Source organism: Salvelinus fontinalis, chromosome 28 (genome assembly GCF_029448725.1).
Source record: "Salvelinus fontinalis isolate EN_2023a chromosome 28, ASM2944872v1, whole genome shotgun sequence".
NCBI lineage: Eukaryota > Metazoa > Chordata > Actinopteri > Salmoniformes > Salmonidae > Salvelinus > Salvelinus fontinalis.
Window position 1 is genome coordinate 21,303,964 of NC_074692.1, and position 25,870 is coordinate 21,329,833.

Consider the following 25,870-nt stretch of genomic DNA (forward strand, 5'->3'; position numbering starts at 1 on the left):
AGTGGCCTGTAGTTTGTAAATCCATATCTTAATTTAAACCAGAGTATTTAGTGGCCTGTAGTTTGTAAATCCATATCTTCATTAAACCAGGGTACTTAGTGGCCTGTAGTTTGTAAATCCATATCTTCATTTAAACCAGAGTATTTAGTGGCCTGTAGTTTGTAATATTCATATCTTCATTAAACCAGGGTACTTAGTGGCCTGTAGTTTGTAAATCCATATCTTCATTTAAACCAGGGTATTTAGTGGCCTGTAGTTTGTAAATCTATATCTTCATTTAAACAAGGGTATTTAGTGGCCTGTAGTTTGTAAATCCATATCTTAATTTAAACCAGGGTACTTTGCGGCCTGTAGTTTGTAAATCCATATCTTCATTAAACCAGGGTACTTAGTGGCCTGTAGTTTGTAAATCCATATCTTAATTTAAACCAGGGTATTTAGTGGCCTGTAGTTTGTAAATCCATATCTTAATTGAAACCAGGGTATTTAGTGGCCTGTAGTTTGTAAATCCATATCTTCATTAAACCAGGGTACTTAGTGGCCTGTAGTTTGTAAATCCATATCTTCATTTAAACCAGGGTACTTAGTGGCCTGTAGTTTGTAAATCCATATCTTCATTTAAACCAGGGTACTTAGTGGCCTGTAGTTTGTAAATCCCAAAACTTTCCTTTTGGTTTTACTGTTTAAGACGGCCCCCTTTTCTAATTGAGTCTGGAACATGATCAATACCCATAGCTTGTAGGGAGGCAGGGTTGCCATGGTGTAAGGACTTGTAGTTCCTTGCCATGGGGTAGTTTTCATTGCCTACCCGTATGGCGTACTTGTGTTCCGCTAAACGGTCTTGAAAGCGTCTCTTTGTCCGTCCAATGTAGAACACCTTGCACTGTGGACATTCCAATCTATAAATGACATGAGTGGTTTTGCAGTTAATGAAATGCTTGACGTAATACTCCATTTCAGAAGCTGTGTCAACAAAATACTTTTTTTGTGCAATATTTCTGCAATGGTTGCACTGGTTACATTTAAAAGAGCCCTTGGGTTTGTGGTTAAGCCACGTTTTTTGAGAGTCACCAGGAAGATAGCTGTGGACTAATTTGTCATTTAGGGTAGGACATCTCTTAAAGCTTATGACTGGTGGCTCAGGGAAGACTTGGCGTAGTAGCGTATCAATTTGGGTGATTCCCCAATTCTTTTTAATGATTCTTTTAATGTTCTCTGCATAACTGCTGTATTTTGTAATAAAATACACTCTCTATGATGTATCACGAGGCACTCCCCTTCGCAACAAGTTCTCTCTGTCAAGTAATCCAGCCCTTATACCTGCATCTTTCAGGACCTGAGCGCTGTAGCCCCGATTCAAGAAGCGATTCTCCAATTCAGCAGATTTGACACTGTAGTCTGTTTACTGATTGCAAATTTTGCGGACTTTTTGGAATTGGCCATATGGAATGTTCTCTTTTAGCCTTTTGGGGTGAAAGCTGTCTGCCCTCAGAATGGTATTCCCATCTGTAGGCTTCCTACAGATTGATGTGTGCAAACAACCTTTGTCATTTTTACTGATGTCAAGGTCCAAAAAATGAATGTTATCCTTGCTGTACTCCATAGTTAGTTTGATGTTAGGGTTAATGCTGTTAAGGTATTGGTGGAAGGAAATAAGTTCATCTTCTGAGCCAGGCAAACATCATCAATATAGCGTCCCCACCATATAATCTGGTCAAAGAAATGGTTATTAGAAGGATCCAAAATGAAGTAATTTTCCCATTTACCCAAGTACAAACCAGCGTAGGATGGGCTGTAGCAAGCTCCTATGGCACATCCTTTGACCTGTTTAAAAATACAGTCCTGAAAGATAAAGATGGTATGATTAAGAGTCCATTCAGTCAATGAGACAATGAATTCTGTAGGAGGCATCTCAGTTCAGGCCGGGTACTCAAGAAATGGTGCATAGCTGCCCATGCTTGTTCATGTTCAATGGTGGTGTATAGAGACTCCACATCCATGGTGACTAAAAAGGAAGCTGTACCTATATTGTTCAATTCCTTAATTTTGTTCAACACATCTGTGGTATCTTGAAGATAGGTTGGGAGTGAAGGCAGAAAAGGCTTCATAAAGTAATCAATGTACTTAGAGATGGATTCTGTCAGACTTTCATGACCACTAATGACTGGTCTACTTGGGGGGTTTTCAAGATTCTTGTAAACTTTTGGAAGAAGATTAAAAGAAGCCATACGTGGACTGCCATTGAAAATAAATTTGAACTCATTGTCTGAAATGTAGCCATTCTCCTTAGCTTCTGTGAGGATCCCTTTCAATTCAGTTTTTAGGTCCTCTGTAGGGTTGAAGGTAAGAGATTAGTAGAATTCATCATTGTCTAATTGACGGTAGACTTCTGTCACATATTTGTCTTTACTCCACACTACTGTAGCACCACCTTTGTCTGCTTTTTTAACCACAAACAGCTATGTTTAGACTATTGTTGTTCCTGTTTGCTGTGTTCTAGTGGACTACGGAATATATTTCTTTCTTATTCTTGACACTTCTTCCAGTCATATTTAAGGTTAGAACTACCTTTCTAGGCGTTCTGATACTTCTAGCTTGGAGTCAATTGGAGGTGTACCGGTGGATGTATTTCAAGGCCTACCTTCAAACTCAGCGGAAAATGGGAAAATCAAAGGAAATCAGCCAAGACCTCCGAAATAAAATTGTAGACCTTCACAAGTCTGGTTTATCCTTGGGAGCAATTTCAAAATGCCTGAACGTACCACGTTCATCTGTACAAACAATAGTACGCAAGTATAAATGCCATGGGACCACGCAGCCATCATACCGCTCAGCAAGAAGATGCGTTCTGTCTCCTAGAGATGAACGTACTTTGGTGCGAAAAGTGCAAATCAATCCCAGAACAACAGCAAAGGACCTTGTGAAGATGCTGGAGGAAACAGGTACAAAGTATCTATATCCACAGTAAAACGAGTCCTATATTGACATAACCTGAAAGACCGCTCAGCAAGGAAGAAGCCACTGATCCAAAACCTCCATAAAAAAGCCAGACTACGGTTTGCAACTGCACATGGTGACAAAGATCATACTTTTTGTAGAAATGTCCTCTGGTCTGATGAAACAAAAATATAACTGTTTGGCCATAATGACCATCGTTATGTTTGGAGGAAAAGGGGGGAGGCTTGCAAGCCGAAGAACACCATCCCAACCGTGAAGCACATGGGTGGCAGCATCATGTTATGGGGTTGCTTTGCTGCAGGAGGGACTGGTGCACTTAACAAAATAGATGGCATCAAGGGGCCTCCCGGGTGGCGCAGTGGTCTAGGGCACTGCATCGCAGTGCTAGCTGCGCCACCAGAGTCTCTGGGTTCGCGCCCAGGCTCTGTCGCAGCCGGCCGCGACCGGGAGGTCCGTGGGGCGACGCACAATTGGCATAGCGTCGTCCGGGTTAGAGAGGGTTTGGCCGGTAGGGATATCCTTGTCTTATCGCGGTCCAGCAACTCCTGTGGCGGGCCGGGCGCAGTGCGCGCTAACCAAGGGGGCCAGGTACACGGTGTTTCCTCCGACACATTGGTGCGGCTGGCTTCTGGGTTGGAGGCGCGCTGTGTTAAGAAGCAGTGCGGCTTGGTTGGGTTGTGCTTCGGAGGATGCATGGCTTTCGACCTTCGTCTCTCCCGAGCCCGTATGGGAGTTGTAGCGATGAGACAAGATAGTAATTATTAGCGATTGGATAGCACGAAATTTGGGGAGAAAATGGGATAAAAAAAAAATAAAAAAAAATAGATGGCATCATGAGGACGGAAAATGATATGTATATATTGAAGCAACTGCTCAAGACATCAGTCAGGAAGTTAAAGTTTGGTCGCAAATGGGTCTTCCAAATGGACAATGACCCCAAGCATACTTCCAAAGCTGTGGCAAAATGGCTTAAGGACAACAAAGTCAAGGTATTGGAGTGGCCATCACAAAGCCCTGACCTCAATCCTATGGAAATCTTGTGGGCAGAACTGAAAAAGCGCTGCCTTTAAATTAAGGAGGCCTACAAACCTGACTCAGTTACACCAGCTCTGTCAGGAGGAATGGGCCAAAATTCACCCAACTTATTGTGGGAAGCTTGTGGAAGGCTACCCGAAACGTTTGATCCAAGTTAAACAATTTAAAGGCAGTGCTACCAAATACTAATTGAGTGTATGTAAACTTCTGATCCACTGGGAATGTGATGAAAGAAATAAAAGCTGAAATAAATCATTCTCTACTATTATTCTGAAAGTTCACGTTCTTAAAATAAAGTGGTGATCCTAACTGACCTAAGACAGGGAATTTTTACTTGGATTTAATATCAGGAATTGTGAAAACTGAGTTTAAATGTATTTGGCTAAGGTGTATGTAAACCTCCGACTTCAACTGTATATAAACTCCGAGCCATTCCATTTAGTACAGAGGACTCCAACCTTTTCTTGCACGAGAGCTGCTTTAAAAAAATAAAACATGTCTCGAGCTACTCATTTTTCCCCCAGCTTTCAAATAGGTACATTATTCTCTTCTCCTCTCATCTCCGCTGTAACTCTTCCCCATGTCCTTAGTGTAGAGAAAGTAGTGCACTATGTTTTCTGTCAATATACCTGGTAAAATAATGGTTAATAAACAGCTCAAAGGGAGTAGCTCGCAATCGGCCTGTTGGAGACCCCTGATTTAGTGTAATATGTTAGACAGTGTTGCAACCTGGTCTCATAGCATTTCGTATTATTCTGTATGTAAATCTGAAACACTCCAATTTATGGTATTATAATGATGACAGAGCTACATGAGTTTGTGTTTTGAATTTCATGGTCACACATTGTCAGTTGTGGTTGCAAGTCCGATTTGCAAATGTGTAATTTAATTTCTCAAGTTTGTATCATGATGTGTGAAAGATTTAACAGTGGAAAACTTGCAACTTGACATTTGAAAATATTCAATAAGATATTCAAGCATAATTTATTTGACGACTATGAATATTCTGCTGTGAATCAAAAATACACTTACAGATTTTGAATCTGCGCTCGCTTGGAGTTCTGTCCCTGTTGTCAGGTTACCAAGAGATTCTTAGAATTGTAGAAAGTTTTTTTTTTTTGCAAGTAAAATGTTACTTGATTTGAGATGCTCTGGGGGCAGGACCTTTTACTCCTGACCAGTCAGTTCCAAACCACAGCTACCTAACCATGGGGTGGATTGTTCCATCAGGATGCACATTTTTCTCTTATTCCATCCCTTTACTTAGATTTGTGTGTATAAGGTAGTTGTTGTGGAATTTTTAGATTACTTATTGATATTGCTGATCCGTCGGAACTAGAAGCACAAGCATTTCGCTACACTCGCAATAACACCTACATATGTGTATGTGACCAATAACATTTGATTTGATTTGAGGATGAGGACTGAACTGTATACATGTTTTTGTTCAATGTAGGACACAATTATTTTAATGAAGTGTTAATGCAGTGCTGGAACAAAAACCTGTACACTCCTGTGTAAAGAACCTATGGCTTTCATGACCTCAATTGACAAAATACAGTTACCATTTTCTTCTGTTAATCTATGTAGGTTTGTCATATGCTTTACAGGAGCCTGGTGGAGATGGATACAGCCATTCTCAACCTGCATCCAGGTTGAGGTCTGCTACCAACAGGAACATGGAGCACTCCATGCCAGTTTCCAGGCTCTGGCTGGGCCACTCAAGGACATTCAGAGACTTGTCCCGAAGCCACTCCTGCATTGTCTTGGATGTGTGCTTAGGGTCGTTGTCCTGAGGCCCTGAGCGCTCTGGAGCAGGCTTTCATCAAGGATCTCTCTGTATTTTTCTCCGTTCATCTTTCCCTCGACCCTGACTGGTCTCCCAGTCCATGCCTCTGAAAAACATCCCCACAGCATGATGCTGACACCACCATGCATCACCGTAGGGATGGTGCCAGGTTTCCTCCAGACGTGACGCTTGGCATTCAGGCCAAAGAGTTCAATCTTGGTTTCATCAGAACAGAGAATCTTGTTTCTCATGGTCAGAGTTCTTTAGGTGCCTTTTGGCAAACTCCAAGTGGGCTGTCATGTTCCTTTTACTGAGGTGTGGCTTCTGTCTGGCCACTCTACCATAAAGGCCTGATTGGTGGAGTGTTGCAGAGATGGTTGTCCTTCTGGAATGTTCTCCCATCTCCACAGAGGAACTCTGGAGCTCTGTCTGAATGACCATCGGGTTCTTGGTCACCTCCCTGACCAAGGCCCTTCTCCCCTGATTGCTGAGTTTGGCCGGGCAGCCAGCTCTAGGAAGAGTCTTGGTGGTTCCAAACTTCTTCCATTTAAGAATGATGGAGGCCACTGTGTTCTTGGGGACCTTCAATGCTGCAGAAATGTTTTGGTACCCTTCCCCAGATCTGTGCCTCGACACAATCCTTTCTCAGAGCTCTACGGAAAATTCCTTTGACCTGATGGCTTGGTTTTTGCTCTGACATACACTGTCAAATGTGTTTCCTTATATAGACAAGTGTGTGCAAATGATGTCCAAATGATGTCCAATCAATTGAATTTATCACAGGTCGACTCAAATCAAGTTGTAGAAACATCTCAATGATGATCAAAGAAAACAGGATGCACCTGAGCTCAATTTTGAAGCCCTATGCACCATAAACTTGTCGACTCCTTGAATAAATCCTTGAATAAATCCTCAGAGAGACTGATTAGATGGTTTGGCAGGAGGCCCTGTGCCAATCGGAGGTCAGGGGTGAGGGCTTAGGGGTCAGAGGGAGTGAGAGGGAAGTTACAGACTTGAAGATACAACTTGAACCACAGAGTAAGGCTACCTTTAAACCAAAATGCATGAAACACATGTCCAACGCAGCTGTTTGTTGGGGAATAATGCCGTTTTACAGTTTTAGTTGGTTGATGGATAGTCTTTGCAACTATTCTGAAAGGACAGCACAACAAGCCTCAATATCCAGGTCATAAGCATTGACTGTAATACCTGGGTCCTGTGGTTGTCTGGCAACATGCTGCTTTCTCAGTGATCTTACTTCCTCTCCACCTGAAATGCAACAACAAAAAAACCTTCATTAACAATAAGCCTAGTCAGTCATTAACTTGGCTAACTAGGCTAATTAAACACTCATGTCAAATTTCCACATCAGCTAAATGATACCCAACCAATAGTCTATTTGCAGTAAAGTTTCGAGGGGTATTTTTCTAGCCAACCTTTTCAGTCACCAATGAATCAATAAACAATAATGAAATTAAGTAGTTTGACAAAAAGTGTTTAAAAGTCGGTAACAAATCTTTAAACTATAGCTAGCAAATCTAAGTTTTATTTTTTAGAAACCTAGCTAACATTTATCAGGCAGCTTTAGATGCAAGGGGAAAATAAATATATTTCCTAGTTAACCATCTGTTGCTAAAGATTAAATAAAGGCCATTACTTAGCTAGCTATCTAGCTAAATTGAAACTGCTAGCTAACTCCCACCATTACTCTGCAGTAATGATGGTGGGAGTTAGCTAGCAGTTTCAATTTAGCTAGATGAAAAGCATCTGTCAATGCAATGGCTGGTCTGAAACGTACCATTATATTTCACATGATAAGCAAACTACTGTCATGCATTTTCACACAAAAAAGAAGCACCCAGATGAAAGAGACGATTGCTTTCAATTATATTGTTTTGGTTTTATTTACCTCATCCTCACTTGCTCATGTGTGTAGTAACTTCCTGAGATTTGATTAATGGAACAATCCAGCAAATGGTTATGGCTGTGGTTTTGGCAGAGGGAACTAATTGGTTAGCAGTAAAACTTCTTTCCCCCAGAGCTACTCTCTCACTTTATGTAAAATTTCGGGAGACAGGCGCAGGAATGCGTAATAGGGGTTTTTATTGACCCAAATTACAGCGTGCCATGTAAAAGCACGGGGACGAAGACCAAACAAACACTTATACAAAACACAGGGTTGAAACCCAAACAAAAAGAGCGAGGAGTACCTCTAATACATACACGGGACGAGACCCGTAATCATGTATGCACCATCCAAACGGCACGAAAGCCAAAACAGCACAGGTACTCACAGGCACAACGGACATGGGAACAATAATCAACAGCCCAATGGTGAAACAAAGGGCACATTTATACAAATGCATTCAGTGATGAATTGGAACCAGGTGTGCGTAATGACACAGTTCAGTGCCTAGAGGCTGGTGACGTAGACCTCCGAAACTGGTGCACGGAATGAGCAACAGTACCGGAGGGAACCGTGACAAGCTCAAATCCTTAACTTAGCCCTTTCCTGTTTAAGCAGGACAATGCCCCCATGCACAAAGCAAGGTCTATACAGCAATGAGTTGTCGAGATCGGTGTGGAAGAACTTGACAGGCCTGCACAGAGCCCTGAATTGGAACGCCGACTGCCATCCAGGCCTAATCACCCAACATCAGTGCCCAACCTCACTAATGCTCTTGTGGCTGAATGGAAGCAAGTCCCTGTAACAATGTTGCAACATCTAGTGGAAAGCCTTTGCAGAAGAGTGGAGGCTGTTAAAGCAGCAAAGGGGAACCAATTCCATATTAATGCCCATGATTTTGGAACGAGATGTTCAACGAGCAGGTGTCCACATACTTTTGGTCATGTAGTGTTTATCATACTAAAGCAGTCGAATGTAGCATATCATACTAAAGCAGTCAAACATAATATAAAATACTAAAGCAGTCCAATGTGCATATCATACTAAGCAGTCGAACGTAATATATCATAATAAAGCAGCTGAACGTAGCATATTATACTAAAGCAGTTCAACAAAAATCTCTGAAGCTGGAAACACTTATCTCCCTCACTAGCTTTAAGCACCAGCTGTCAGAGAAGCTCACAGATTACTGCACCTGTACATAGCCCATCTATAGTTTAGCCCAAACAACTACCGCTTCCCCTACTGTATTTATTTATTTATTTTGCTCCTTTGCACCCCATTATTTCTATTACTACTTTGCACATTCTTTACCTCGCCACCATGGCATTTTTTTTGCCTTTACCTCCCTTATCTCACCTCACATTGTATATAGACTTATTTTTTTTATTTATTATTCCATGTGTTGTTTTATGTGTCGAATTGCTATGCTTTATCTTGGCCAGGTCACAGTTGCAAATGAGAACTTGTTCTCAACTAGCCTACCTGGTTAAATAAAGGTGAAATAACATTTGAAAAAACCCATAATATATCATACTAAAGCAGTCGAACGTAATATATCATACTAACCAATCAAGATGTAGAATACTATATGTCCTACAATTTGTATTATATTGGACAACCACTATTACGTTGGTATGCCAATTTAATGTAACCTAACGCAACGTAACACATCATAATAAAAGGAGTGGCTCGGATTTTGTAAAACATAATACGTTTTTGTCTGAGACCAGGTTGCACATTAGAGCTCTTTACTAAAGCCAAGCTGGGGCTTTTTTCATTCAGTACCACTGAGTTAGAGGTTCCAGTTGATTGAACATTTCTTAGCTTGTTTGTACACATTCCTTGGGCTTAGAACACATTTCTTTTTATTTAGTAAAAAAAACAATTTACAAAGGCAAAAAACATATAAAGCTGTTGTTTTGACCAGCGAATGGACATGTGTTAATAGTGAGATAGTGGGCAAATTCCTCAGGCTTCAGGGGTTAAACCCAATTATTTATATGTATGCTAGATGACTGACAGGGGGCGCTGTTTTGAAGCCACTGCACCTCCGTCTTCGCACTCCCTCACCATTGTAATTTTTTTTGGGAAGCTATCGAAATGCATTTATTAATGTTTACATTTGTTTTTGCCACGTGTATTCTATTACAGATACCTTAATACTGCATACTTTATTATTTGAGCTAAACATAAATATTTTTTTTCATTTTTTTCTTAAAAGTATATATATTTTAAAGTTCTAATGTTACTTTCCCCACTACAACAACTAAAAATGATTTTGTCATTGTAACATTTAACTGAAATACTGTAGAATTCCATTCATTCCTATGAGGACTGCTTCATCTGGGGGGTGCCAATATGGCTGGCCGGTGGCTTCAAAGAATTTCCTTGGCCAATACATAGCATCAGCAAGCCAATGTTTATATATATATCATTGGTTAAACCCTTGTTGTGTTTCGAGGGAAGAGTAGTAGAATACACCTGGTTTAACAAGAGCCTGTACATCCCAACCCTTTATCTTTTGATATAGATTTCTCTCCACCACTTAGCAGTAGTGGTGCCATAGTCATCAGAGGCATGAGACAGAACAGTGGTGGTTGCCAAGCTGCCCTGGGCTGTTGTCATTCCCAGCTGGTGTGACCCGGCGATGCCCAACACTTACCCCATGGTTATCATAACACCCTCAGGCCTGCCCACACTAGCCACTGGTCAACACACACACACACACACATACAATGCGTACACCAGCGGACGGCTCATAATAATGGCAGGAATGGAGTGAATGGAATGGTATCAAACATCATTCCATTCACGCCATTTTAGCCATTACACTCCATTCCAGCCATTATTATAAGCTGTCCTCCCCTCAGCAGCCTCCACTAACAAACGTTTTGAGAATGACACAAACATTAATTTTCACAAAGTCTGCTGCCTCAGTTTGTATGATGGCAATTTGCATATACTCCAGAATGTTATGAAGCGTGATCAGATGAATTGCAATTAATTGCAAAGTCCCTCTTTGCCATGCAAATGAACTGAATCGCCCAAAAACATTTCCAATGCATTTCAGCCCTGCCACAAAAGGACCTGCTGACATCATGTCAGTGATTCTCTTGTTAACAAAGGTGTGAGTGTTGACGAAGATAAGGCTGGAGATCACTCTGTCATGCTGATTGAGTTTGAATAACAGACTGGAAGCTTCAAAACGAGGGTGGTGCTTGGAATCATTGTTTTTCCTCTGTCAACCATGGTTACCTGCAAGGAAACACATGCCATCATCATTGCTTTGCACACAGGCAAGGATATTGGTGCCAGTAAGATTGCACCTAAATCAACCATTTATCGGATCATCAAGGAGAGCGATTCAATTGTTGTGAAGAAGGCTTCAGGGCGCCCAAGAACGTCAAGCAAGCTCCAGGACCGTCTCCTAAAGTTGATTCAGCTGCTGGATCGGGGCACCACCAGTACAGAGCTTGCTCAGGAATGGCAGCAGGCAGGTGTGAGTGCATCTGCATGCACAGTGAGGTGAAGACTTTTGGAGGATGGCCTCTTCTCTCCAGGAAAAACATCAGGGACAGACTGATATTCTGCAAAAAGTACAGGGATTGGACTGCTGAGGACTGGGGTAAAGTAATTTTCCGGGCATCCGGAAAAAAGCTTGTCCAGAGAAGACAAGGTGAGCGCTACCATCAGTCCTGTGTCATGCCAACAGTAAAGCATCCTGAGACCATTCATGTGTGGGGTTGCTTCTCAACCAAGGGAGTGGGCTCAAACATAATTTGCCTAAGAACACAGCCATGAATAAAGAACGGTACTAACACATCCTCCGAGAGCAACTTCTCCCATCCATCCGGGAACAGTTTGGTGACAAACAATGCCTTTTCCAGCATGATGGAGCACCTTGCCATAAGGCAAAAGTGATAACTAAGTGGCTCGGGGAATAAAACATTCCATAGTAACATCTGACAAAAATATCTAAAGACACTGAAGCAGCAAACTTTGGGAAAATGTATAATTGTGTCATTCTCAAAACTTTTGGCCACGACTACACACACACACACACACACACACACACACACACACACACACACACACACACACACACACACACACACACACACACACACACACACACACACACACACACACACACACACACACACACACACACACACACTGCAGTGTTAGTGACTGATCAGCCCTTCAGATTACATGTCAGAGTTCCAGGGCTGTGTGAGAGTGTGGATGTGATTCCCTGCCCTTGGTTTGTTATCCAACATATGGCATTCCCAGTCAGTCCCCACTCTTGGTGCTGTGTCAGGACCAGGCTGCTCAGCACTGACAGGCTCACCAGAGGAGATACTCCAAGGCTCTGAGCCTGAGCTCTAGGGCTTTATGCTCCGCCATGAAACAGACAAATGTCAGAGATGCTTTTAAAAAGGAACTAAATGTCAGAAGGGCTGTATGGGTATTAATCATCTAGTTTACTAATTTGCTACATGGAGAATATGAACAAAAAGAAGTCGCTGGCGTTCTCTTATTTTAATATGTAAATCTATGACGCAGGTTTGTCATTGCTGACGCAAACAGAGGGATGCCTGACTCAGACGTTGCTGCAACTACTGTAATACTAACAGATCACCGTCCCGTTGTGTTGGCTCAGATGTCATAATATTGTACTACCTTTACAGTGTTTGATTAGTAGTACTTTGTGTGTTTGTTTGCATATAGGAGGCATTGTGTATGTATTTTGCTGTCTGGGTTGAGCGGTGGTCTTTACTGGAGCTGTGCTCTGGGTTTGCTCTGTGGTGCAGTGCAGTGCTGTACCTCCAGCTATATAACATACACCATCTGATAACACTTCCAGTATTCTCCACAGGGGGCGCCATTGGTCAGGAAGTAGCAGTCATACAGCAGGTTGAAACACTTCTGCCACTGCAACATTCCTTGTCTCTGCTCTTTCAATGACGTTTTCACACACAGAGTCAGATTAAGATAACAGATTAATTGAAAAGTCATATTTGCTTGATCAGAAGTAGAACCTACAGGTTTACAGTGATTTAAATTATTGTGGGCACTTGGGTGACTGGTTAGGCTAGTAGGTTAACTTGATGAACAGGTGAACCACGGTTAGATGGTTAGGTGGAATCAAGAAAGGACACTGAGAATGGGATCCTCTTCAGTCTCATTCATGGTGAGGCTTATTATATTTAGTGTGTGTGGTTGGTTCTTTGCACACACTCAAAGGAAATAAAATGATTAATTGTTTCTGGGTAAGATGGCATGGATCCAACAACAGGTGAGAAGGTGGAGTTCAATGCCAGCCTTTCCCGAGAGACATTTTTAAATCCCAGGGGCACTGGCAGCTCTTAAAGGGCCAGTATCCCAATATTGGCCTTTGGAGCACAGGTTCTGCTGAGCCTTTCATACAGTGATAACACAAATGGAGGCAGTGTCTCATTAACATGTCCCTCTTTTTTTTTCTCTGTCAGTGCTTACCCCTCTCTGTCCTGTACCCCCTGTCTCATCAATGCTTACACTCTCCACTAGATGGGGTCAGTTACTCTGCACTACTCATACTGTTAGTCCCTGACTGTAATGGGAGAGAGGGGGAACACAATGAACACCACCCTCTGCAATTGGAACCTGAACTTCCTTACGGGCAGACCCGAGGTGGTAGGCAACAACACCTCTGCCATGCTGACTTTCAACACGGGGGCCCACCAAAGGTGTGTGCTTAGTCCCCTCCAGAACTCCCTGTTCACCCACAGCTGTGTGGTCAAACATGACACCAACACCCTCATCAAGTTTGCTGACGAAACGATGGCGGAAGGCCTGATCGACAACAATTATGAGAAAGCCTACATTGAGGAGGTTAGAGTCCAGAGTGGTGCCAGGTCAATGAACTCTCCCTTAACGTCAGCAAAACCCATGAGCTGATCGTGGACTCTAGGAAGAATAGGGGGAGCACGCTCCCATCCACATTGACAGGGCTGCAGCAGAGAGGGTCAAGAACTTCAAGTTCCTATGTGTACATATCACTGAGGACTTAACGTCCCATCACACCGGTACAGTCATAAAGACGACGGAGCAGCGCCTCATCTCCCTCAGGCAGCTGAAGAGATTTGGCATGGCCCCTCCGATCGTCTGGAACTTATACAGATGAACTATTGAGAGCATTCTGTCTGGCTGCATCACCACATGGTACAGCAACTGCACCGCCCTCAGTCATAAGTCTCTACAGAGGGTGGCGCGGATGGCCCAGTACATCACTGGGGGCGAGCTCCCAGCCATCTACTACCAGGCAGTGTCTGAGGAATTTTTGGGGGTCAAAGACTTCAACCATGGAATGTTCTGCCCGCCACTGCCTGGGAAGCGGTACCGGAGCATCAGGTCTCAAACCAACAGGCTCCGGGACAACTCCTACCTCCAAGCAATAAGACCGCCGGTGAACAGCTAATCTAGGGTTGACTTCCTACACCCATCTGCACTGACTCTACCTCCACTGACCATATACACACTCATAGATTCTACCCACACATACAGTGACACTCTCACCCCCCCCCCCCCCCCCCCAACACACACACACAGTGAAGCTTATACACACACACAAACAATCACACACTACACACACACACAAACAAACACTCACACACACAACAACACATACACTCACACAATCACCATATTTGCTGCTGTTACTATTTATTATATTTATCCTGTTGCTCAGTCACATAATTAAGCCCAAAAAATTATATTGTGTTATTTTGAAATACATTTTCTTAATATCATAATGTTTCTTAAGACCTGCCTAAACAAACACATTTATTTATTTGTGATGGTGCATACTAAATGTATTTATTTGTGATGGTGCATACTAAATGTATTTATTCGTGATGGTGCATACTAAATGGATTTATTTGTGATGGTGCATACTAAATGGATTTATTTGTGATGGTGCATACTAAATGGATTTATGTGACTGTTAAAATGTAGATGTCCCAAAGGCACTGCATTGGCAGTATCACGTTTTAGGGAAGACCCAGACGCAGTGTTGAAGTAACACAAGCTTATTACTAGAACAGGGGGCAGGCAAAACAATGGGTCAAGGGCAGGCAGAGGTCAGTAATCCAGATCAGAGTCCAAAAGGTACAGAGCGGCAGGCAGGCTCAGAGCAGGCAGAACGGTCAAAACCGGGAAAACAGGAACTAGAAAAAGGCAGGCTGTAGGCTTGATGAACAAAACAAACTGGCAAAAGACCAACAGAGAACACAGGTAGAAATACATTGGGGATAATGGGGAAGATGGGCGAAACCTGGAGGGGGGTGGAGACAAGTACAAAGACAGGTGAAACAGATCACGGTGTGACAGGCAGCTAAAGTTGCACTGTAGACAGAAGGCAATAACACCAGACCTGTTCATCTATATGCTTCTGCAGAATAGTGAGCTACTATCAGATGAGGGGATGCTTTTGCAGGAGAAAGAGAGCAGAGTGAGAACAGGTAGAGTGTGAAGGAGGAATGTAGCAGCACAATGAGAGGGTTCAATGTTCGAAAGACCTTAAAACACATCCTTGACACAACGCAAAGTCATTTGATTCACTGAATACAAATTTAATTCTCATGTGAGGGATTTAATTTCCTCCTCTCTAAGGAAGAAACGTGTATGCAAATTTGGTTCAACATAATTCATTATTCTGCAGTAATGGTAAGACATTTTGGTAGAGGGTGAGAAAGTTAGGGAGGGAGAATGAAGAAGAATGCAAGAGAAAGAAGAGAAAGAAGAGAATGAGAGAGAGAGAGAATGTCAATGATGTCAGTGATGCTGGTGAGATGGCATCATGTGTTTGTGCCAATGACTGTCACACTACCCTCCAGGGGTCCATACAACAGGGCAGTATGAGATAACGAAGAAAGAAGCAAAAAAACTCCCTGTATTGAATTGAATTCCTACATCCTACCTCCCTCCCCCCTCCCCTCTCCCCCCCTCTCTCCTTCTCTCCATTCCCTCCTGCAATAGTTAATTTGCTCTGAAATGATCAATGAATTAAGACAGAAAGATCTCCCTATCTGTGTGTGCATGTGCATGCGTGTGTGTGTGTACTGTATTTGTGTGCTGCATGTGATGAACAGAGCCAGGGACAGAGAGATGTTAAAGGATCTGTTTTGCCTGCATCAGCAGCATTGCAGGGGGAGGAGAGAGAGGGAGGAGAGAGAGGGGGAGGGGGTGGTTTGGAAAGTGAGAGCAGAGGGTTCGCTAGAGAAACGACCGTAGCAATACCAGTGAACAGGTGCAACCTCCGTCAGTTCCCCTCTGTGCGTGCTACACAAACACACATACTGACGCCTGCACATGTTTAGATATACACACACTTTGACCATGACACAGGAGTAGCTTCTCTCTCTGCTGTCCATATGGTGCCCCTCTAGTGTACATGAGAGAGAGATTGAGAGAAGAGACAGAGAGAGAGTGACCAAGAGAAAGTGAGAGCGGGAGAGAAAGCTTGAGCTGGTAGCAGGCTTGCTGGTGTTATTACTGCAGTTCAGAGTGTGATATAGAATAGTCTGTTATTGCACACATAAGCACCACGCTAGCACACACACACACGCTCGCACACACACACACACACACACACACACACACACACACACACACACACACACACACACACACACACACACACACACACACACACACACACACACACACACACACACACACACACACACACACACACACACACACACACACACACACACACACACACATTGCACCAGCAAGCCTGTATGGGTACCAATGGAGGGAGGGGGAGCAATGAGATAGAGAGGGAGGGGGAGCAGCAATACAGAGAGAAGGAGAGGGAGGGAGCAGCACAGTGAGCAAGTGAGAGAGAGGCAGTTTTTTTACGTGTGTTTTTTATGTTTTTTTGTGACTGCGCTGCACTGCTGAAGAGGAGGAGGCAGAGTGTGAGCACGCTCTCTCAGACGCTGCAGGGTCATACGAAGGAACACACACCGGCACCATCAGCGTCAGGGTCTGCCCGCGGCAGGCAGGACCTCCAGCACTGCAGCCCCCCAGCTCCCCAGCCCCAACCCAGGACCTCGCCAGGCCTCTACCACCTTCATCTCCACCAGACAGTCGTCTCAACCAGGCTGAAATATGGCACAAGCTGCCAAACATCTCGTGAAGAACAAGGAATTAAAAATCCAGCTCGAGGCGGAACGCCTGCAGAAGGAGGAGGAGAAGGCCAAAAAGAGGAACCGCTCGCGGGATAAAAAGCGCAAGGTAAGGGGTCCACTCACAGGGGGTCGGAGGGAGTGGGAAGGGGGAGAGATGGAGAGGGGGGCAGGAGAGAGAGATACACCCCCCTTCTTTCTCTCTCATGCTAAGCTCTGATCAGGGGTGCTGGGGCACACATGGACATATACTGATGCATTTCTACAGTGTGTGCACAGTGACACTGGCAGACATGTACTGTGCATACAGACATGGGGAAACTGTAAACACACTGCATGCTCTCCTACCCCTCTTCCTGCTTTACTGACTGTCCTGTGGCAGAACTGTCCTATGGGTCTGTGTGGTACTCTACCTCTTTCTCTCTCTCCTTTTATCTCTCTGTCGCTCTCTCTCTCTCTCTCTCTCTCTCTCTCTGTCTCTCTCTCTCTCTCTCTCTCTCTCTCTCTCTCTCTCTGTCTCTCTTTATCCCTTTCCCTCTTCTCTCTCTCGCTCTCGCTCTCGCTCTTGCTCTTGCTCTCTCTCTCTCTCTCTCTCTCGCTCTTTGTCTTCACTCTGCAGCGTACTGTGTCAATGAGCAAGATTTCACTGCCGATCCACTCAGTGGTAACTTCAAAATTACAGGACTGAGAGAGGACATATTTTTGTGTCCCTCTCTCTCCTCATCCTCTTCTTTCTTCCTCTCCTTTAAGAACCTTTGTAATGACTGCTGACTAAGGAGTAATACATACCTGCAGGCTTTTCTCATACTGGAACCTTGTGCACAGCGCTGCCAGGGCTGGTGGCTGTTGTCGCACTAGTGGCACTCGCCTCAAACATTAAATCTCTGCTTCATCAATCACTGGCTGCATCAGCGGTATATTTCATGATGACTGGGACAGCAGGAAATGCCGACTTAGCTGACTTAGCTCTTTTACATCACATTTCACTTAGTTTCATGAATGAAAATGAGCAGTTATCAAAGCCATTGATGAGCATCGTTTAGCATATTGATAAGACATATATTTTGGTCTGTCTGTCAGTTCCAGTCTGTCTCTCTGTCAATATTTATATATAGTATATATCAGATGAGGCTGGTGGGAGGAGCTATAGGATTATGGGCTCATTGTGAAGACTGAAATGGAATTAATGGAATGGTATCAAACATATGAAAACCACAAGTTTGACTCTTTTCCATTGAATCCATTTCAGCCATTACAATGAGCCCATCCTCCTGTAGCTCCTCCCACCAGCCTCCTCTGGTATATATATTGGGTGGCCAAACTACAGCATGGAATCTGTGTTGTGGACACACAGCAGATCTCCTCTGTAGCCATGTATGGACAGCCGTCTCCAGTGAGATGAGGGTGTAATGGGCCTGGGTAGTAGATGATAAGTTACAAGACAGTTGTTCCATGATCTCTAGCAGACAGGGGAGGTGGGGTTATGCTCCTATGCCGTTCAGACCCTGTAGCAAGGGATTGTGCTGCTGCACATGGGACTGCATTGCAAAGTTTGAAAAGTTAGACAGTGGTGCTGCAGTTGCTTAGCCTGGCTACCAAAACTCCTTGCTCTGATCAAACGCTACGCCACGCCTACGGATGTTTAGTTTCTTCTCTGCAGCGAACATAGAGCAGCGGAGAATTCAGTTTGAGTCGTCAAGCAAGCGGTTACTGCCTGATGATGTAGTTTTGGACTGTGCAAAGAAGCTCTAGAATGCCACCTTCTGGTAAAATAAAATATTGTCTTCATTTCAACTCTTTTGTTGGTCTCTAGTCAAAGATAAAGTAATGATTTTGGTCTGTTCATCTGTCTATGTATGTGTTTAGGCCTGTCCCACCTCACCTCAGCTCCACAGTCAGTGCATCTCTGTGGGGTAACAACATTGTGACAACAGGCACAAACAACCAGTGCATCTCCATTCCACCCAGTGCACCACTGAATAAAAACATGCATAAATATGCAGCAAGATATCTAATCAAATAAATCCATTAATTAACAGAGCTGCTGGTATTTCTTCTTTTGCATTAATTACATAGTCATTACCATATCAATCAAAGAAATCAGAGATCATGTAATTAAGGTTTAACCAGGAGCACCTGCTACTTCAGTGTTGTGTGTGTGTGTGTGTGTGTGTGTATATGTTCTAGTCCTAATCTCATTGCAGGTCTTTGACAGGACACTCCCTCATCAATGTGAGCAGTCGGAATGAAAGCTACTTTTGTTTTGTAGTTGTTTTTCAGTGAAGGGGGAATTTGCAGGGGGTGGGGTAGGAAATGTCACAGCGATTCTATTAATTGTCAGGGACACCTGATTAGAAATGAAGAAAGAGAGACAGGTGGAGAGAGGCTGGCTGGCCCATCTTAAGGAATAGATTGGACTAGAGTGAGAACACGGGGCGTCAGGCGGTATTTTGTGTTTGTGTTATTAATAGTGTTATGAAGGCTCGGATAACACAAGGCAAAAAGATACTCTCTCTTACTGGTCACAGAAAATGTGTGTTGAGGGCTTGCTTGAAGCTTTACTGCATATTCTTGTAATAGCTGTAAAATTCTTGAAATTACAGTACTCATTAAATATTTCTATTGTATTCCACATGGATCATGAAGTAGACTTTATATCAGTTTTTTAACCACAGTTTTGTACCACAGACAGTAGTTGTCATTTCTATTTATCAAAATATCAGACCTATGAAAAGATTTGTTAACCAAAGACATGTCAGTTTGGGCAGTGGACCATGGTAGTTCTGATCAGGTTGTAGAGGAAGGGGAGTAGGGGTTAGAGGGTTAAGGATGACCACCCGGTGGGAATGGATGGAGGTGGTTGGTACAAGAGAAAGATGGAATATTTTTTGATGTGGGGAGAAGGAAGCTCAGAAAGAAAAACACCCTTTGACATCCTCTGGCCGCGCCCAACTGTGCTTTGAGATAGTAAGTCTCTTCCTCCTTACCCAGACCCTCACCCCCTGTCACCCCTCTACTGTCCCCGGTCCTTTAATCACTCTCACACCCCCTGTCACCCCTCTACTGTCCCCTCACAACCCCTGTCACCCCTCTACTGTCCCCGGTCCTTTAATCACTCTCACACCCCCTGTCACCCCTCTACTGTCCCCTCACACCCCCTGTCACCCCTCTACTGTCCCCGGTCCTTTAATCACTCTCACACCCCCTGTCACCCCTCTACTGTCCCCGGTCCTTTAATCACTCTCACATCCCCTGTCACCCCTCTACTGTCCCCTCACACCCCCTGTCACCCCTCTACTGTCCCCGGTCCTTTAATCACTCTCACATCCCCTGTCACCCCTCTACTGTCCTCTCACACCCCCTGTCACCCCTCTACTGTCCCCGGTCCTTTAATCACTCTCACATCCCCTGTCACCCCTCTACTGTCCCCTCACACCCCCTGTCACCCCTCTACTGTCCCCGGTCCTTTAATCACTCTCACATCCCCTGTCACCCCTCTACTGTCCCCTCACACCCCCTGTCACCCCTCTACTGTCCCCGGTCCTTTAATCACTCTCACACCCCCTGTCACCCCTCTACTGTCCCCGGTCCTTTAATCACTCTCACACCCCCTGTCACCCCTCTACTGTCCCCGGTCCTTTAATCACTCTCACACCCCCTGCTCTGCAGCCAGGAGGTAGGACCTCATAGTGGACCACAGCCGCACTAACACAGAGTCTCTTCAACACCGCCAAGGGAGCCGTGCCCTTTACCTTTTCCACTGTAAAGCACTCGAGTGTTAATATGGAGAAAAATGTCAAAAGGTTAGGCTCCTGTGTGTGATGCAGTTGTTCAGAAGCAGTGTGATGCCTTTGTTTGTTAAAGGAACTATCTGTCTGCTTTCAGCCGGAACATGCCTCTCTGCCTTGTTGACAGTAAAGTCTTAGAAAGTCTCTGAGGCCAACAACACCACCAGTCTGCTACCACCTCAGATAAGACATGTTATGGCAAAATAGCTAATGCCATGTAATGCAATACCACTAGGTGTCAGGAGTACGCCACTATCTATATCAATACCAGCTCTGCTTTTATCCCTGTGTCATGTACTAGCACCACTTCTAGAATCAGAGCTCAAATATGTCACTAGATCTTCCTCTCTGTTGTCATTCCCAGCTGGTGTGACCCAGCCGATGCCCATCACTGACCCCATGGTTATCATAACACCCTCAGGCCTGCCCACGCCGGCCACCGGTCAGCACACACTTTATTTTATTTGTATTTTTATTTCACCTTTATTTAACCAGGTAGGTCAGTTGAGAACAAGTTCTCATTTACATCCGCGACCTGGCCAAGATAAAGCAAAGCAGTGCGACCAAAACAACAACACAGAGTTACACATGAAGAAACGTACAGTCAATAACACAATAGAACACACAGACACACACACAAACACACACACACTGCAGTGTTAGTGACTGATCGGCCCTTCAAAGTCCCAGGGCCATGTGATAGTGTGGATGTGTGTCCCTGCTCTATGGTTTGTTATCCACCATATGGCATTCCCAAGTTTCACATCCGATTTGTCACATGCACAAGTACAGTGAAATGCTTAACTTGGAAGCCCTACCCAACAGTGCATAATTTAATATCAAAATAGTAAAAAACAAAAAACAAAACAAGAAACACGAGAAATAAGAAAAAAGAGAGGAAGCTATATACAGGGTCAGTGCCAGTACCAAATGTACCATGTGCAACGATACTGGAGTATTTGTGGTAGATATATACATGTAGGCAGGGATTAGGAGAAAGTGAATGGTAGCAGCATGAACAATAATAATAATAATAGTATGGCAGCATAAGTGGACGGGGGCGTGTGCGTGGTGGTGAGTGTGTCAGTGTAAGTGTGAGTGTGTAAGTGTGTGAGTGTGCCAGAGGGACAGTATAGACATAATTGGCGGATATACATGTAAACAGGGCTGAAAAGAGACTGGTAGCAGAAATATATAAATACGTATGGTAATATATACATGTAAACAGGAGTAATAGTGACCAATAGCAGGATAAATAGATAGATACTAATGGCAATAGCAGTCAATAATCAATGGACAGCAGCTTAGTGGTAGTAATAAATCTAATCAGTAATCATTTTAGCAGCAGCGTAAATTGTGCGGGTGAACAGTACATGTTATCCATTTAAGCGTTTCATGTCCAGGAGATAGAAGCTGTTTAGGAATCTTTTGGTCTGAGCATTGATGCACCGGTACCGTCTGCCGGATGGGAGCATGGAGAACAGTCCATGTCTCAGGAGGCTGGAGACATTGGCAATTTTTGGGCCTTTCTCAGACACCGCCTGGCATGTACGTCCTGGATGGATGGGAGCTCTCCCCCAGTGATGCGCTGGGCCGTCCGCATCACAATCTGTAGGGCCTTCCGGTCGAAGGCGGTGCAGTTTCCATACCAGACGATGATACAACAAGTCAGGATGCCCTCGATGGTGCAGGATCTGAGGGGTCATGCCAAATCGTTTCAGCCTCCTGAGGATGGTGTGAGAAGACCATGTTAAGTTCCCAGTAATGTGAACACCCAGGATCTTGAAGCTCTTGAACCTCTCTCCTGTGGCACCGTCGATTTGGATGGGGGTGTGCACCCCCCTGTTTCCTGTATTCCACGATCAACTCATTGGTCTTGCTGACATTGAGGGAGAAGTTTTTGTCATGGCACCACACTTCCAGGTCTCTGACTTCCTCCCTGTATGCTGTTTCATCGCCGTTGGTGATCAGGCCCACCACCGTCTTGTCTTCAGCAAACTTCATGATAGATTAGAGTCGTGCGTGTCCACACATTCGTGGGTGAAAAGGGAGTACAGAAGGGGACTAATCCCACAGCACTGGGGGCCACTGTGATGAGGGTCAGCTTGGTGGAGGTGTTACCAGCTGGGGTCGGCCCGTCAGGAAGTCCAGGATCCAGTTGCAAAGAGAGGTGTTCGCTCCCAGGGTCCCAAGCTTGGTGACGAGTCCCCTCGCTCTTGATTATGGTTATCAGGACCAGGCTGCCCAGCACTGACAGGCTCACCAGAGGAGACACTCCAAGGCTCTGAGCCTGAGCTCTAGGGCTTTATGCTTCGCCATGAAACAGACAAATGTCACAGATGCTTTTAAAAAAGGAAAAGAATGTCAAGTTGACTAATTTTCAAGAAATTGAACAAAAAAAGTTGCTGTTTGTTCTCGTATTTTGATCTATAAATCTATGACGCAGGTTTGTCATTCCTGATGCAAACGGAGGGGTGCCAGAGTTAGACGTTGCTGCAGATAATACTAATAGACCACCGTCCTGCCGTGTTGTGTTGGCTCAGATGTCATAATATTGTACTACCTTTACAGTGTTTGATTAGTAGTACTTTGTGTGTTTGTTTGCATATAGGAGGCATTGTGTATGTATTTTGCTGTCTGGGTTGAGCGGTGGTCTTTACTGGAGCTGTGCTCTGGGTTTGCTCTGTGGTGCAGTGCAGTGCTGTACCTCCAGCTATATAACATACACCATCTGATAACACTTCCAGTATTCTCCACAGGGGGCGCCATTGGTCAGGAAGTAGCAGTCATACAGCAGGTTGAAACACTTCTGCCACTGCAACATTCCTTGTCTCTGCTCTTTCAATGATGTTTTCACACACAGAGTCAGATTAAGATAACAGATTAATTGAAAAGTCACATCTGCTTGATCAGAAGTATGCATAGAGGTTTAAAGTGATAACACAAATGGAGGTAGTGCATCATAAACCAGTCACTCTTTTATTCCTGTCTGTCTGGTACCCCGTGTCTCATCAATGCTTACACTCATCATTAGCTGTGGCCAGTTGCTCTGCACAACTCATACAGTTAGTACCTGACTGTAATGGGAGATAAGGGAAATGCAGTGAACAACTATATTTCTCTCATTATAAGGAACGTTTGGACACACCTACTCATTCAAGGGTTTTTCTTTATTTTTTAAACTATTTTCTACGTTGTAGAATAATAGTGAAGACATCAAAATGATGAAATAACACATATGGAATCATATAGTATCCAAAAAAGTGTTAAACAATTCAAAATATATTTTAGATTCTTCAAAGTAGCCACCCTTTGTCTTTATGACAAAAGCCAGTTTTATTGCTTCTTTAATCAGAACAACAGTTTTCAGCTGTGCTAACATAATTGCAAAAGGGTTTTCTAATGATCAATTAGTCTTTTAAAATGATAAACTTGGATTAGCTAACACAACGTGCATATTGGAATACAGGAGTGATGGTTGCTGATAATGGGCCTCTGTACGCCTATGTAGATATTTAATTTAAAAATCTGTTTTTTACAGCTACAATAGTAATTTACAACATTAACAATGCCTACACTGTACTTCTGATCAATTTGATGTTATTTTAATGGACAATTTTTTTAGCTTTTCTTCCAAAAACAAGGACATTTTTAAGTGACCCCAAACTTTTGAACAGTAGTATATATATATACAGTGCATTCGGAAAGGATTCAAACCCCTTGATTTATTCACACTTTGTTACGTTACAATCTTATTCTAAAATGGATTATAATTTTTTTTCTCATCTATCTGCACATAATACCCCATAATGTGTCACGCCCTGGCCTTAGTATTCTTTGTTTTCTTTATTATTTTAGTTAGGTCAGGGTGTGACATGGGGAATGTTTTTGTTTTGTTGGTTTTGGGTGTTGTTTATGGCACAGGTGTCAAACTCATTCCACGGAGGGCCGAGTGTCTGCGGGTTTTCGCTCCTCCCTTGTACTTGATTGATGAATTAACATCACTAATTAGTTAGGAACTCCCCACACCTGGTTGTCTAGGGCTTTATTGAAAGGAAAAACCAAAAACCTGCAGACACTAGGCCCTCCGTGGAATGAGTTTGACACCCCTGGTTTATGGTAAAGGGGTTGTTGTATAGTATATGGGTTTGTGTGGAGTACATGTTTCTAGTGTTGTCTATGTATGTTTAGTTGTCTAGGAGAGTCTATGGTTACCTGAATGAGTTCCCAATTAGAGACAGCTGATTTCGGTTGTCTCTGATTGGGAGCCTTATTTAGGGTAGCCATAGGCTCTCATTGGTTGTGGGTAATTGTCTATGTCAGAACGTTTGTAGCCTGTGTGTGTAGTGCACAACGTTATTTAGCTTCACGGTCGTTTGTTGTTTTGTTCGTTTTGTTAAAGTGTTTCGTGTCGTGTTTATTTTTCGTCATCTTTTAAAATAAAAGAAGATGGCTTACTTTCCAAAAGCTGCGTTTTGGTCCATCAATCCGCCATACGATCGTGACATAATGACAGAAATACCTAATTTACATAAGTATTAATTCGCTGTTGATTATTCAAATGTTATATCTTCTAATAGTAACTGTATCCATTGGTGATTTGGGAGAGAGTGTGGTGAGTGCCATCTAAGTGCCAACATCGTCTCTGATTGATTGAGAGATTCAAGGCGCTCTTACCATTAAGTAACACAGTAGCTGCAACACATTGAACATTTACATTCATGCACTTTTTACTTTGTTCCAGAAGCATTTAACTGCAGGACACTCCCACATCCTATGAAGAATGTGCCTACCTGATTTAGGGGACTCAGTGAATAGTTAGGAGTTTGGGCCAATTTCATCATAAAACGTTTCCTTGGTGTTAAATATAGTCTGTTAACAAACTTAAAATGTATAAATTGATGGTTCGGATTACGGGGTGCCAAGGTAATATTTTTCCATATTCTCAAATCAAATGAAATATATATTCTGTTCCAGTTGAAGGGTTGTTCAGATTCACTTAGATCTGTGGACAATACTTTTTTAATGGCTAGCTCAGAATATGGGCTTTCCAAAAGTTGTTGATATATTATAGAGATCCGTACTTTCGGGAGCACAGATAATTGATTTATAAATCCCATCATTGGATGGTTCGGTAGTTGGGTTTCCCAAGGGACTCCATAGGCCAGCATAGCTGACCTAAATTGTAAATATAGGAAAAAGGAGTTGTATGGTA

General features: G+C 43.5%; 1 protein-coding gene across 2 annotated transcripts in view; it reads left to right on the forward strand.

Moving 5' to 3' along the window:
• Positions 1-16,543: 16,543 nt before the first annotated feature.
• LOC129826373 (ankyrin-1-like) overlaps positions 16,544-25,870 on the forward strand; it is a 200,687-nt gene continuing 191,360 nt past the window's right edge. The window contains exon 1 of one of the 2 annotated variants that reach the window (XM_055887022.1): positions 16,544-16,976. In XM_055887022.1, the coding sequence (XP_055742997.1) occupies positions 16,851-16,976 (126 nt within the window). In that variant the 5' untranslated portion in view covers positions 16,544-16,850. The remainder of the gene's footprint in view (positions 16,977-25,870) is intronic. The other variant, XM_055887029.1, reaches the window with a different exon arrangement.